Raw genomic sequence first — 14936 nt, 5'->3', positions numbered from 1 at the left:
TGAGGGCTGTGCACGGGGGTCCAAGTCCCGAACCCATCGGCTGTCGGTGGACTGCTCGAGCTGCTTCCGCGACGAGAGCATGTCGCCGCGCGCCGGACGGGGGAAGGACTGGGAGCGGTTCCTTCGGGGGCCTTTCTTGGGCGTCGAACAACCAACTCAGAAATGGTACGGACAAGGGGAATCCGACTGTTTAATTTAAACAAAGCATTGCGATGGTCCCAACGGATGTTTACGCAATGTGATTTCTGCACAGTGCTCTGAATGTCAAAGTGAAGAAATTCAACCAAGCGCGGGTAAACGGCGGGAGTAACTATGACTCTCTTAAGGTATCCAAATGCCTCATAATCTAATTAGTGACGCGCATGAATGGATTAACGAGATTCCCACTGTCCCTGTCTACTATCCATTGAAACCACAGCCAAGGGAACGGGCTTGGCAGAATCAGCGGGGAAAGAAGACCCTGTTGAGCTTGACTCTAGTCCGACTTAATCAAATGACTTGAGAGGTGTAATATAAGTGGGAGTCGAAAGGCGAAAAAGAAATACCACTACTTTTAATGTTATTTTACTTATTCTGTGAATTGGAAGTGGGGCACTGCCCCTCTTTTTGGACCAAAGGCTCACTTCGCGGGTCGATCCGGGAGGAAGACATTGTCAGGTGGGGAGTTTCACTTGGGTGGCACATCTTTTAAAAGATAACGCAGGTGTCCTAAGATGAGCTCAATGAGAACAGAAATCTCGTGGCGTAAAGAATGGAAAAAGCTCGTTTGATTCTGATTTCAATTATGAATACGAACTGTGAAAGGCCTAACGATCCTTTGGACCTTCGGAATTCAAAGCTAGAAGTGTCAGAAAAGTTACCACTGGGATAACTGTCTTGTGGCAGCAAAGCGTTCATAGCGACATTGCTTTTTGATCCTTCAATGTCGGCTCTTCCTATCATTGTGAAGCAGAATTCACCAAGTGTTGGATTATTCACTCACCAATAGGGAACGTGAGCTTGGTTTAGACCGTCGTGAGACATGTGAGTTTTACCCTACTGATGACAGTGTCGCAATAGTAATTCAACCTAGTAAGAGAGGAACCGTTGATTCACACAATTGTCCATCGCGCTTGGTTGAAAAGCCAGTGGTGCGAAGCTACCGTGTGCGGGATTATGACTTAACGCCTCTAAGTCAGATTCCGAGCTAGAAGAGACGCATGCACCCGCCGTCCGCTTGCCGAACCGCAGTAGGGGCCTATGTCCCCCAAGGGCACGAATCATTGGCTAAGTCGCTGCGACGGAAGCGTCGCGGTGACCGCCTTGAAGTACAATTTCCATCGAGCGGCGGGTAGAATCCTTTGTAGAAGACTTAAATACCCGACAGGGTTTATTAAGTGGCAAAGTAGCCTTGCTGCCACGATCCACTGAGATTCAGCCCTTTGTCGCTCCGATTCGTCCCCCCCACACTCCCCCTCCCCCAAAATCAAATCCAACCATTTCTAAGTTTTCAAATGAGAGGCTCGCGTGCTGCTTGCATCCTTGGAAGGGGAAAAAATAACTAAGTGTTGAAATATATGTACCGGAAGTAACATGGCACGTGAAGTTCATTAGTCTGCCGCAAAGTGTTGAGCTATACGTTCTACGACGATCAAACACTTTTCCAATAACTAAGCCCTGTTGCGAGGTTTTCGTGACATTAAGTTCACTAATCAAGCCTAATGACATATTAAGGGACTAATGACATGTCACTATAAGAGCTTTTCGGAATGTCAGGTGCGATTTTTAAATCCAAGTTAGATGTCAAGGGGAAAATGAGTCTGCGTACACAGCACGTTCGCGGCCAAGCGGCATCAGACAGGTCCTGCGCAGAACAGGCATGGACTCCAAAATACGCCCTTGTTCTGCTCAGACGGTCGAATCACGTCAAGCGTGGTATGCCATCACCGCCCTTGGACAGCACACACGGTCGAACGACGTCGGGCGTGGCATGCCATCACCGCCCTGGGACAGCACACACGGTCGGACGACGTCGGGCATGACATGACATCACCGCCCTTGGACAGCACACACGGTCGAACGACGTCTGGCATGGCATGACATCACTGCCCTTTGACTGCACACACGATTGGATGACGTCGGACGTGGCATGACATCACCGCCCTTGGACAGCACACAACCGGCAACGTCGGTCGTGGCATAACATCACCGCCCTTGGACAGCACACACGGTCGGACGACGTCGGGCGTTGTATGACATCATAGCCCTTAGATAGCACACACGGTAGGACTACGTCGGGCGTGGCATGACATCACCGCCCATGGACTGCACGCACGGTCTTACAACGTCGCGCGTGGCATGACATCACCGCCCTTGGACAGCACACATGGTCAAACGACGTCGGGCGTGGCATTACCTCACTACCCTTGGGCAGCACACGCGGTCGGACTACGTCGGGCGTGGCATGCCATCATCGCGTTGGGCAGCACACACGGTCGAATGACGTGGGGCGTGGCATGCCATCATCGCGTTTGGGAAGCAAACATGGTCGAACGACGTCAGGCGTTGCATTCCATCATCGCCTTTGGACAGCACACACAGTCGAACGACGTCGAGCGTGGCATGACATCACCGCCTTTGGATAACACACACAATGGAACGACGTCGAGCGTGACATGCTATCACCGCCTTTGGACAGCACACACGGTCGAACTATGTTGGGCGTGGCATGCAATTATCGCCTTAAGGCAGTACAAATGGTCAAACGACGTCAGGCGTGGTAGGACATCGCCACCTTTGGACAGCAAACACGGTCTAACGACGTCAGGCGTGGCATGACATCACCGCCTTGGGGTAGGCACACACGGTTGAACGATGTTGAGTGTTGCATGCCATCATCGCCTTGAGGCAGAACAAATGTTCAAACAACGTCGGACGTGGCATGACATCACCGCCCTTGGACTGCTTGCACGGTCGGCAACGTCGGGCGTGGCATGCCATCACCGCCATTGGACAACACACACAGTAGAACGACGTCAGGCGTGACATGACATCACCGCCTTTAGAAAACACACACGGTGGAACGACGTCGGGCGTGGCATGCCATCATTGCCTTTGGACTAGCTGACACAGTCGGATGGCGTCGGGCGTGGCATTCCATCATCGCCCTTGGACGGGAAATACGGTCGACAACATAGAGCGTGGCATGCCATCAACGCCTAGGGACAACACACACGGAAGGACGACGTTGGGCGTGTCATGCTATCATCACCTTTCGGCAGCACAGATGGTCACACGATGTCAGGCGTGACATGCCATTACCGCCCTTGGACAGCACACATGGTGGGATGACGTTGGGCGTGGCATGCCATCACCGCCATTGGACAACACACACGGTAGGACTACGTCGAGCGTGGCATGCCATCATCGCCTTTGGGTAGCACACACGGTCGAACGACGTTGGGTGTGGCATGAATCATAGCCTATGGACAGCAAACACGATCGAACGACGTCAAGTGTGACATGCCATCACTGCCTTTGGATAGCACACATGGTCGAACGACATCAGGTAGGGCATGCCATCATCGCCTTTGGGCCGTACACATGGTCGAAAAATGTCGGGCGTGGCAAGAAATCACCGCCTTTTGACAGCACACACGGTCAAACGGCGTCGGGCGTTACATGCCATCACCGCCTTTGGACAGCACACACGGTCTAACGACATCGGGCATGTAATGCCATCATCTCCTTTGGGCAGCACACACGGTCGAACTACGTCAGGCGTGGCATGCCATCATTGCCTTTGAGCAGCACAAACGGTCGAACGACGTCGAGGGTGGCATGTCATCATCACCTTTGGGCAGCACACACGGTCGAACGACGTTGGACGTGGCATGCCAGCATCGCCTTAAGGCAGCACCCACAATCGAAAGACATCGGGCGTTGCATGACATCACCGCCTTTGGACAGCACACACGGTCGAACGACGTTGGGCGTGACATGCAATTACCACCTTTGGACAGCACACACGGTCGGACGGCGTCGGGCGTGGCATTCCATCGTCGCCCTTGGACGGCATACACGGTCGAACGACGTCGGGCGTGGAATGCCATCATCTCCTTTGGGCAGTACGCACGGTCGACATCGTCAGGCGTGGCATGCCATCATGGGCTTTGGAAACCACACACGATCGACCGAAGTCGGTCGTCGCATGCCATCATAGCCCTTGAACGGAAAACAAGGTTGAATGACGTCGGGTGTGGCATGCCATCATCGCCTTTGGACTAGTTGACTCCATCAGACTGTGTCGGGCGTGGCATGCCATCATCGCCCTTGGACGAGAAACACGGTAGAATGACGTAGACCGTGGAATGCCATCAACGCGTTGGGATAACACAAACGAAAGGACGACATCGAGCGTCGCATGCCATCACCGCACTTGGACAGCACACGTGGTCGGATAACATCGGGCGTGGCATGCCATCACTGCCCTTGGACAGCACACACGGTGGGACGACGTTGGACGTGGCATGAGATCACCGCTCTTGGACTGCACCTATGGTCGGACTACGTCGGGCGTGGCATGACATCACCACCTTTGGACAGCACACACGGTCGATGTGGAATGGCATGACATCACCGCCCTTGAACTGCACGCACGGTCTGACGACATCGGGCGTGGCTTGACATCACCGCCTTTGGACAGCGCACACGGTCGGCAACGTCGGGCGTGGCATTACATCTCCGCTCTGCGACAGCACGCATGGTCGGACGACATCGGACATGGCATGACATCACCGCCATTGGGTAGCACACACGGTCGGACTACGTCTGGCGTGGCATGACATCACCTCCTTTGGACAGCACACACGGTCGAACGACGTCGTGCGTGGCATGCCATCATTTCCTTTGGGAAGCACACACGGTCGAATGACATCGGGCGTGGCATACCATCATCGCCCATAGATGGCAAACACGGTCCAACGACGTCGGGCGTGAAATGCCATCATCGCCTTTGGGCGGCACACACGGTTGAACGACGTCGGGCGTGGCATGCCATCATGGCCCTTGGACACCACACACGGTCGAAGGAAGATGGGCGTGGCATTCCATCATAGCCCTTGAACGGCAAACAAGGTTGAACGACGTCAGGCGTGGCATGCCATCATCGCCTTTGGACTAGCTGACACACTCAGGCGGCGTCGGGTGTGGCATGCCATCATTACCCTTGAACGGGAAACATGGTCGAACGACGTAGTGCGTGGCATACCATCAACGCCTTGGGACAGCACACACGGCAGAACGACGTCGGACGTGGCATGACATCATCACCTTTGGGCAGCACACACATTTGAACTATGTCGGGCGTGGCATGCCATCATCGCCTTTGGGCAGCACAAACAGTCGAACGACGTCGGGCGTGGCATGAGATCATCACCTTTGGGCAGCATACACGGTCGAACGACGTCGGGCGTGGCATGCCATAATCGCCTTAAGGCAGCACACACAGTCGAAAGACGTCGGGCGTGGCATGAAATCACCGCCCTTAGACAGCACACACGGTCGAACGACGTCTAGTGTGACATGCCATCACCGCCATAGGATAACACACGATCGGACGACGTCGGGCATGGCATGACATCACCGCCCTGGGAAGCACACACGGTCAGACTACGTCTGGCATGGCCTGACATCACCGCCTTTGTACAGCACACACGAGCGAACAACGTCGGGCATGGCATGCAATCAACGCTTTGGACATCACACACGGTCAAACGACGTCGAGCGTGGCATTCCATTATCGCCTTTGGGAAGCACACACGGTCGAACTACTTCGGGCGTGGCATGCCATCAACGCCTTTGGGAAGCACAAACAGTTGAACGACGTCAGGCATGGCATGCCAACATTACCTTTGGGCAGCACAAAAGGTCAAACATCATAAGGCATGGCATGCAAGCATCGCCTTTGGGCAGCACACGGACGATAGACATCGGGCATGGCATGACATCACCTCCTTTGGACAGCGCACACGGTCGAACGACGTCGACCGCGACATGACATCACCACCTTTGGAAAGCACCCACGGTCGAATCACGTCGGGCGTGGCATGCCATCATCACCTTTGGGCAGCACAACAGGTCGAACGACGTCGGGCGTGGCATGCCATCTTGCCTTGAGGAAGCACACACGGTCGAACTACTTCGGGCGTGGCATGCCATCAACGCCTTTGGGAAGCACAAACAGTTGAACGACGTCAGGCATGGCATGCCAACATCACCTTTGGGCAGCACAAAAGGTCAAACATCATAAGGCATGGCATGCCAGCATCGCCTTTGGGCAGCACACGGACGATAGACATCGGGCATGGCATGACATCACCTCCTTTGGACAGCGCACACTGTCGAACGACGTCGACCGCGACATGACATCACCGCCTTTGGAAAGCACCCACGGTTGAATCACGTCGGACGTGGCATGCCATCATCACCTTTGGGCAGCACAACAGGTCGAACGACGTCGGGCGTGGCATGCCATCTTGCCTTGAGGAAGCACACACGCTTGAACGACGTCGGGCGTGAAATGACATCACCGCCCTTGGACGGCACGCACAGTCAAACGACGTCGGGCGTGGCATGACATTACCACCCTTGGATTGCACAGACAATCAGCAACATAGGGCGTGGCATGACATCACCGCCATAGGACAGCACACGGTCGGAGGATGTCAGGCATGACATATCATCACCGCCCTTGGGCAACACACACGGTTGGACTACGTCAGGCGTGGCATGACATCACCGCCTTTGTACAGCACACACGAGCGAACAACGTCGGGCATGGCATGCCATCAACGCTTTGGACAGCACACACGGTCAAACAACGTCAAGCGTGGCATTCCATTATCGCCTTTGGGCAGCACACACGGTCGAACTACGTCGGGCGTGACATGCCATCATCGCCTTTGGGAAGCACTAAACAGTTGAACGACGTCAGGTGTGGCATGCCAACATCACCTTTGGGCAGCACACACGGTCAAACATCATAAGGCGTGGCATGCCAGCATCGCCATTGGGCAGCACACGGACGATAGACGTCGGGCATGGCATGACATCACTTCCTTTGGACAGCGCACACGGTCGAATGATGTCGAGTGCGACATGACATCACCGCCTTTGGAAAGCACCCACGGTCGAATGACGTTGGGCGTGGCTTGCCATCATCACCTTTGGACAGCACAACAGGTCGAACGACGTCGGGCGTGGCATGCCATCTTGCCTTGAGGAAGCACACACGGTTGAACGACGTCGGGCGTGGCATGACATCACCGCCCTTGGACGGCACGCACAGTCAAACGACGTCGGGCGTGGCATGACATCACCACCCTTGGATTGCACACACAATCAGCAACGTAGGGCGTGGCATGACATCACCGCCATAGGACAGCACACGGTCGGAGGATGTCGGGCATGGCATAACATCACCGCCCTTGGGCAACACACATGGTTGGACTACGTCAGGCGTGGAATGACATCACCGCCTTTGTACAACACACACGGTCAAACGACGTCGAGCGTGGCATGCCATCATCGCCTTTGGGCAGCACACACGGTCGAATAACGTCTGGCGGGGCATGCCATAATAGCACATGGATGGCAAACACGGTCAAACGACGTCAGGCGTGACATGCCATCACCGCCTTTGGACAACACACACGGTCGATAGACGTTGGGCGTGGCATGCCATCTTGACTTTGAAAAGCACACACGGTCGAAAGATGTCGGGCGTGGTATGACATCATCGCCTTTGGGCAGCACACACGGTCAAACGACGTCAGACATGACATGCCATCACCGCCTTTAGACAACACACACGGTCGAACGAAGTAGGGCGTGGCATGCCATCATCTCCCTTAAACGGCAAACAAGGTTGAATGACGTCAGGCGTGGCATGCCATCATCGCCTTTGGACTAGCTGACACAGTCGGACGCCGTCGGGCGTGGCATGCCATCTTCGCCCTTGGATGGGAAACACGGTCAAACGACGTAGAGCGTGGCGTGCCATCAACGCCTAAGGACAGCACACAAGGAAGGACGACGTCGGGCGTGGCATGCTATCGTCTCCTTTGGACAGCACACATGGATGGATGACGTCGGGCGTGGCATGCCATCACTGCCCTTGGACAGCACACACGGTAGGACGACGTCGGGCGTGGTATGAGATCACCGCTCTTGGACTGCACGCATGGTAAGACTACGTTGGGCGTAGCATGACATCACCACCTTTGGACAGCACATACGGTAGAACGACGCGTGGCATGGCATGACATCATCGCCCTTTAACTGCACGCACGGTCAGACGACATCAAGCGTGGCATGCCATCACCGCCATTGGACAGCACACACAGTCAGACGATGTCAGGCGTGGCATGCCATCATCTCCTTTGGGCAGCACAGACGGTCGGACGGCTTCGGGTGTGGCATGCCATCATCGCCCTTGGACAGCACAAACTATCGGTCGTCGTCGGGCGTGGGATTACATCACCGCCCTTGGACAGCACATACGGTCGAACGACGTCTACCATGGTATGACATCACCGCCCTTGGACTGCACGCACGATCAGACGAATTAAGGCGTGGCATGACATCACCGCCCTTGGAAAGCACACAGCCGGCAACGTTGAGCGTGGCATGACATCACCGCCCTTAGACAACACACACGGTCGTTAAGGTCAGGCATGGCATGACATCACCGCCCTTGGACAGCACACACAGTCGGACGACGTCGGGCGTGGCTTGACATCACCGCCCTTGGACATAACACATGGTCAAACAATGGCGGGCGTGGCATGACATCACCGCCCTTGAACTGCACGTATGATCAGACGACGTCGGGCGTGGCATGACATCACTGCCCTTGGACAACACACACGGTCGGACTTCGTCGGGCGTTGCATGACATCACCGCCTTTGGACAATACACAAGGTCGATCTACGTCGGGCGTGGCATGACATCATCGCCTTTGGGCAGCACACACAGTCGAACGACATAGGGCGTGGCATGACATCACCGCCTTTGGACAGCACACACAGTGGAACGACATCGAGCGTGACATGCAATCACCGCCTTTGGACAGCACACACAGTCGAACAATGTCGGGCGTGGCATGCCATCATCGCCTTAAGGAATTACAAATGGTCAAAAGACGTTAGGCATGGCAGGACATCACCGCCTTTGGACAGCACACACGGTCTAACGACGCCAGGCGTGGCATGACATCACCGCCTTGGGGTAGGCACACACGGTTGAACGACGTCGAGCGTGGCATGTCATCATCGCCTTAAGGCAGAACAAACGGTCAAACGACGTTGGGCGTGGCATAACATCACCGCCCTTGGACTGCTCACACGGTCGGCAACGTCGGGCGTGGCATGACATCACCGCCTTTGGATAGCACACACGATAGAACGACGTCAGGCATGACATGACATCACGCCTTTAGACAACACACACGGTGGAACGACGTCGGGCGTGGCATGCCATCATCGCCTTTGGACTAGCTGACAAAGTCAAATGGTGTCGGGCGTGGCATGCCATCATCGCCCTTGGACGGGAAACACGGTCGAACGACGTAGAGCGTGGCATGCCATCAAATCCTAGGGACATCACATACGGAAGGACGACGTCGGGTGTGTCATGCTATCATCGCCTTTGGGCAGCATAGAAGGTCGGACGACGTTGGGCGTGGCATGCCATCACCGCCCTTAGACAGCACACATGGTCGGATGACGTTGGGCGTGGCATGCCATCACCGCCCATGGACAGCACACACGATAGGACTAAGTCGGGCATGGCATGACATTACCACCTTTGGACAGCACACACGGTCGAACGACGTCAGGCGTGGCATGCCATCATCGCCTTTGGGCAGCACACACGGTCGAACGACATCGGGCGTGGCATGCCATCATAGCCTATTGTCACGGACTTTTTGATTCGGACAATGTTCCGTGAGGCACTTGACGGTTTACTCACGATTCTTGCACGTTCTTGCAAACTCAAGTAAGCCTAAAACTCGGATCGCTAAGAAAATAAGAAGTAAGACAGAACTTTGGAAGAAGGAACTTCTATTACTTGAAAAATGATTGGATGCTTTACAAGTAAAATAATCTACTATTTATACTACTCTAATGCTGGCTAAGAGTTAGTAAATAAACTATACAAGTTCGTAAGACTATGCCTACAAGACAAGCTTCTAAGTCTTTCAAAAAGGACTCCTAGATGCTCCTAGTCTGCCCCATGATCTGCACAAGCCTCCCAAAGGCTTGAAACTGATGAAACTGCCGCCCCACTACCATGTGTAACAGCTGTAACGGTTGTAACTGCCGTAACAGCTAAAACTGTTGTAACGGCTGTCTCTTCACCTGCTGCTGGCCCCCTTGGCTGCTGACCTGCTTGGTCAGCCTGCACCCTTGCGCCTGCTGCGCCTGCTGGCTGCCCAGTTGGGTGGCGTTCAGCCTGAATGGATGGCGGGACGTCACAATCTCCCCCACCCCATGATGCGATGATCGCGACGCATTGCTGCAAGAACTCCTGAATTTTGTCTTTGAACTGCCATAAGTCTTCGTACTTCTCCCATGTGGCTTCCTCCGGAGTTTGTCCCTTCCAATGTACGAGAAACATGGCACTAGCCTGCTGTCCTCGTTTCCGCTTGGCTTGGTAATCTATGATAGCTTCAATTTCACAATCATGCGAGGCAGTAACGGTGATAGGGGGCTGTTGTGACTTGTTCCGGCTAGGATCATCCTTATCCTCATGATAAGGCTTAAGGAAGCTTGCATGAAAGACCGGGTGGATCTTGAAGTGTGGAGGTAACTCCAACCTGTATGAAATTTTACCCACCTTGCAATAATTTTGAACGGACCCTCATATTTCCGCACCAGATTGTGATGCATGCCCCTAAATGCCTTAAACTGCCTCGGATTAAACTTCACCAAAACCATATCACCTTCTTTGTAGTTGGTGGGATGACGCTTGAGGTCGGCGAACTTCTTCATCCTCCTTGCCGCCTTGCTCAAATAAGATTTGGCAAGATCGAGTTGCTCTTCCAAACCCTTGGCAAGGTTGTAAGTTCCCAAACTCTTCCCCTCGAACAAAGTTGGCAATGAGTGCGGAGTTTGGGGTTGCTGGCCTGTTGCTAACTCGAACGGTGTGCGCCCTGTAGATTCACTCCTTTGCAAATTGTAAGAAAACTGCGCCATGTCTGGGAGCTTAGCCCAATCTTTCTGATGTGCACTAACATAGTGCCTAAGATAGCATTCCAACAAGGCGTTGACGCCTTCAGTTTGGCCATCAGTTTGGGGGTGGAAACTAGTGGAGAAATGAAGTTTTGAACCAAGAATCTCGAAGAGTTCACTCCATAAGTTCCCTGTGAAACGAGGATCCCGATCACTAATGATGAACCTCGGCAGCCCCCAATACTTCACAACATTTTTAAAGAACAATTGTGCAGCTTCCTTAGCAGTACAACCGGCTGTGGCAGGCATGAATGTAGCATATTTGGAAAATCTATCTACTACGACCATAATAGTGCCAAACCCGTTTGACTTTGGCAAAGAAGTAATGAAATCCATAGATATGCTCTCCCATGGACGATCAGCTATGGGTAATGGCTCCAACAGCCCTCCTGGTTGCCTTTGCTCTACCTTGTCTTGCTGGCACACTAGACAAGTCTGCACATACTTCTCGATCTCTTCCCGCATACGTGGCCAGAAATAGAAGGCCTCCACTAACGCCCTCGTTCTCTTCTGTCCCGGATGCCCAGCCCACGAAGTGTCGTGGCTTTCCTTGATAATACACCGCCTGATGAACCCTAACTTTGGTACATAGATCCTCCGGCCAGTGGTAAGCAAGAATCCGTCTTCTACCTAAAACCGTTTGGTTTGTCCTTGAGCAGCCAGCTCCATAATCTTCTTGGCTTCCGGATCGCGTTGCATACCATCTTTGATTGCGCCTTGAAACTCACTACGGACTGAGAAGATGGCCGCTAATTCAATCTTTCTGCTCAATGCATCGGCTACCACATTGCCCATTGCTGGTTTGTACTCCAAGTTGTAGTCAAATTCCACTAAGAAATCCTGCTAACGAGCCTGCTTTGGTGTGATCTTCTTCTGCGACTGAAAATAACTAGTGGCAACATTGTCAGTTTTTACTACAAATTTGGAGCCTAGTAGATAATGCCTTCATGTGCGTAGACAATTCACAATGGCCGTCATCTCCTTCTCCTGCACAGTGTACCGTCGTTCCGCTTCATTCAACTTCCGGCTTTCGAATGCTATGGGGTGCTTCTCCTGCATCAAGACTCCCCCAATGGCAAAATCAGAAGCATCCATATGGATTTCGAAGGTCTTGGTGAAGTTAGGCAGCATCAAGACTGGCTATTGAGTAACCGCAGACTTAAGACCCTCGAACGCTTCCTCGCACTCCTCGCTCCACAACCAAGGCCTGTTCTTCTTCAGCAGCTCGGTCAGTGGTGCAGCAATAGCGGAGTACCCGCTGATGAACCTGCGATAATAATTAGCAAGTCCAAGAAAAGAATGTAGCTCGGTCATTTTCGTAGGCGCTTCCCAATCTTGGATCGCCTTTACCTTTGCCTCGTCCATACGAAGCTCACCTTGGCTGATCACATGGCCCAAGAAATGTATCTTTGGTTGGGCGAACTCGCACTTCTCCCGCTTGACATAGAGCTGATTTTCCCGCAAGACTTTGAAGACCTTCTTCAAGTGCTCTACATGCTCCTGCAAAGTGCTACTATAGACGACTATGTCATCTAAGTACACCACTACGAACTGGTCCAAGTAAGGATGCAAAATCTTGTTCATCAGCGTGCAAAATGTGGCAGGTTCGTTGGTTAAGCCGAAGGGCATCACCAACCATTCGAATGCTCCATACCTGGTCACGCATGCTCTCTTTGGCTCATCCCCCTCTGCAATGCGCACTTAAAAGTAGCCTTTCCGGAGATCCATTTTGGTGAAGTATTTGGCTTCTCCAAGATGATCAAACAAATCTGCGATCAGCGGGATTGGATACTTGTTCCGAATTGTGATCTTGTTGAGCACCCTGTAATCAATGCATAGACGCATCGACCCGTCTTTCTTCTTCTGAAACAGCACCGGCGCTCCATAGGGTGCCTTGGATGGACGAATATGACCTGCTTCGAGGAGCTCTTTCAATTGCTTCCTTAGTTCTTCTAATTCGGGCAGAGCCATGTGATAAGGTGCAAGCGCAGGTGACTTGGCTCCCGCCTCCAACTCAATCATATGATCTACCTCGCGCCTCGGAGGTAGTGTCTTCGGCAGCTCCTCCGGCATCACATCGCTGTTTTCCTGCAAAACAGATTCTATGATAGGTGGCAGTGGCTGCATAGCACCATGGTCTTCACTCGAACTTGCGATGGTGGCTAAAAAGGTTGGCGCTCCTTTCTTAAGGCCCTTCACAATTTGCATGGCCGACAGTTGGGCATATCCGTCTTTCTTCGGCACCCTAATAAGAGGCACCATACAAGACCCTTCCCCCTCCATCACCATGAGTTGTTCAAGGTAGGGATCAATCATCGTGTGGCAACGTTGAAAGAATTCCTTCCCAAGAATGACATCGGATATATACAAAGGAGCTACGGTAAAGTTTGTCTTACCTTTCCACCATCCCAAAGTGATGCTGACCCCTTGAGCAATTCCACACAGGGGAGTTGGTGGGGCGTTGACCGTTTTGAGGCGATTGTTGCTTGGAACAATTTTCAGTCCCAACTTCTCTGCCGCCGCCTTGGTCATGATGTTAGACTCAGCCCCGGAATCTACCATGGCTCGAACTGCTTGCCCATTGATGGAGATATCCACATATTGTGTGCTGAAATCCCCCGGGTTGTCAGCCTGCTTTGCTATGGCACCACAGATTCCAACCATGCCCAACTGAGTGGTGTCTGCCGGTTTCGCCTTGTCTTGTGCCTCCTTTTCCTTCCGCTCACGGACGATGGCACTAAGACTCTTCATCTCTGGGCACCTGGCGTAACCGTGTGGTCCGCCACATATATAGCACCCGTCTCCTCTGCTGGACTGCGTCCGCTTCTCCGAGAATTTCCGACGTTCAAACCGTCTGCCATCGGACTTGGGTGTGTCTTGCTGCTTGGGTTGTGCCGACTGTTCTCTGCCTCAGCCACGGTCTCCCCCGCCTTTAGCTTGATTTCCCTTTGCCTCCTTTCCCTTCGCCTTGTCCAAACGATCATGTTTGAAATCTGTCAAGGTCTCGGCCTGAGTGATGGCCTCATCGATGGTTTTTACATGACGCCGCTCTAACTCGGTCCTCGCCCAATTCTGCAGCCCGTCCATGAAGGTGAACAACATGTCATCCTCCGTGAGTTGGGGAATCTGGAGGTTCAAGATTGTGAACTCTTTCACATAGGCCCTAAAACATCCCGTCTGCTTCAACTCCCGGAGCTTGCGTTCAATTTCATAAACAGCATTGTTGGGGAAGAAAGCTTTCTTGAATTCCTCAAGGAATTGTTCCCATGTGTCGATGGTGCATGTGCCCCTCTTGATATCGGCATCTTTTCGTTTCCACCACAACATGGCTACGTCGGAAATATACAACACGGCAGTGTTGATCTTGTTTGCATCGCTCCTGACCTGATTACACCTGAAATAATTTTCCAAGTGCCATAAGAAATTGCCTACCTCTAGGGCGTCTTGGACACCCTTGAATGTTTGTGGCTTGGGAACCTCGACTCTGGACTCCCTTTCCTGGCCAAATGATGTTGATGCTCATATCTCCCTCTCTTCTTCGAGGGCTACTACCTTGTTCTTCAGTGTCTGGATCGTCGTAGTGGCGTCCACAACCTGAACTCCAAGGATGTAATGGATTCCTTCAACTCCAATTCAGTCCGCTTTCGTAGATCCAACTCCTT

At 53.0% G+C, this 14936-nt stretch overlaps 1 protein-coding gene and 1 pseudogene across 1 annotated transcript; one reads left to right on the top strand and one right to left on the bottom strand.

Moving 5' to 3' along the window:
* LOC138339780 (28S ribosomal RNA) overlaps positions 1–1438 on the top strand; it is a 5188-nt pseudogene extending 3750 nt beyond the window's left edge.
* An 11537-nt stretch (positions 1439–12975) lies between these two features.
* Positions 12976–14025, bottom strand: LOC138339301 (uncharacterized). Its single transcript, XM_069290893.1, has one exon. It carries the CDS (start codon positions 14023–14025, stop codon positions 12976–12978), a length of 1050 nt encoding a protein of 349 aa, XP_069146994.1.
* Between the last annotated feature and the right edge of the window lie 911 nt (positions 14026–14936).

This window comes from Solanum lycopersicum, chromosome 11 (assembly GCF_036512215.1).
Source record: "Solanum lycopersicum chromosome 11, SLM_r2.1".
Lineage (NCBI taxonomy): Eukaryota > Viridiplantae > Streptophyta > Magnoliopsida > Solanales > Solanaceae > Solanum > Solanum lycopersicum.
The sequence above is the reverse complement of the archived record's forward strand: the minus strand, read 5'-3'. Positions and strand labels throughout refer to the sequence as shown.

Bases quoted from the DNA above. Each gene is read 5' to 3' on its own strand.
- LOC138339301 (XM_069290893.1), bottom strand. From the start codon at position 14,025: ATGAAGAGTCTTAGTGCCATCGTCCGTGAGCGGAAGGAAAAGGAGGCA.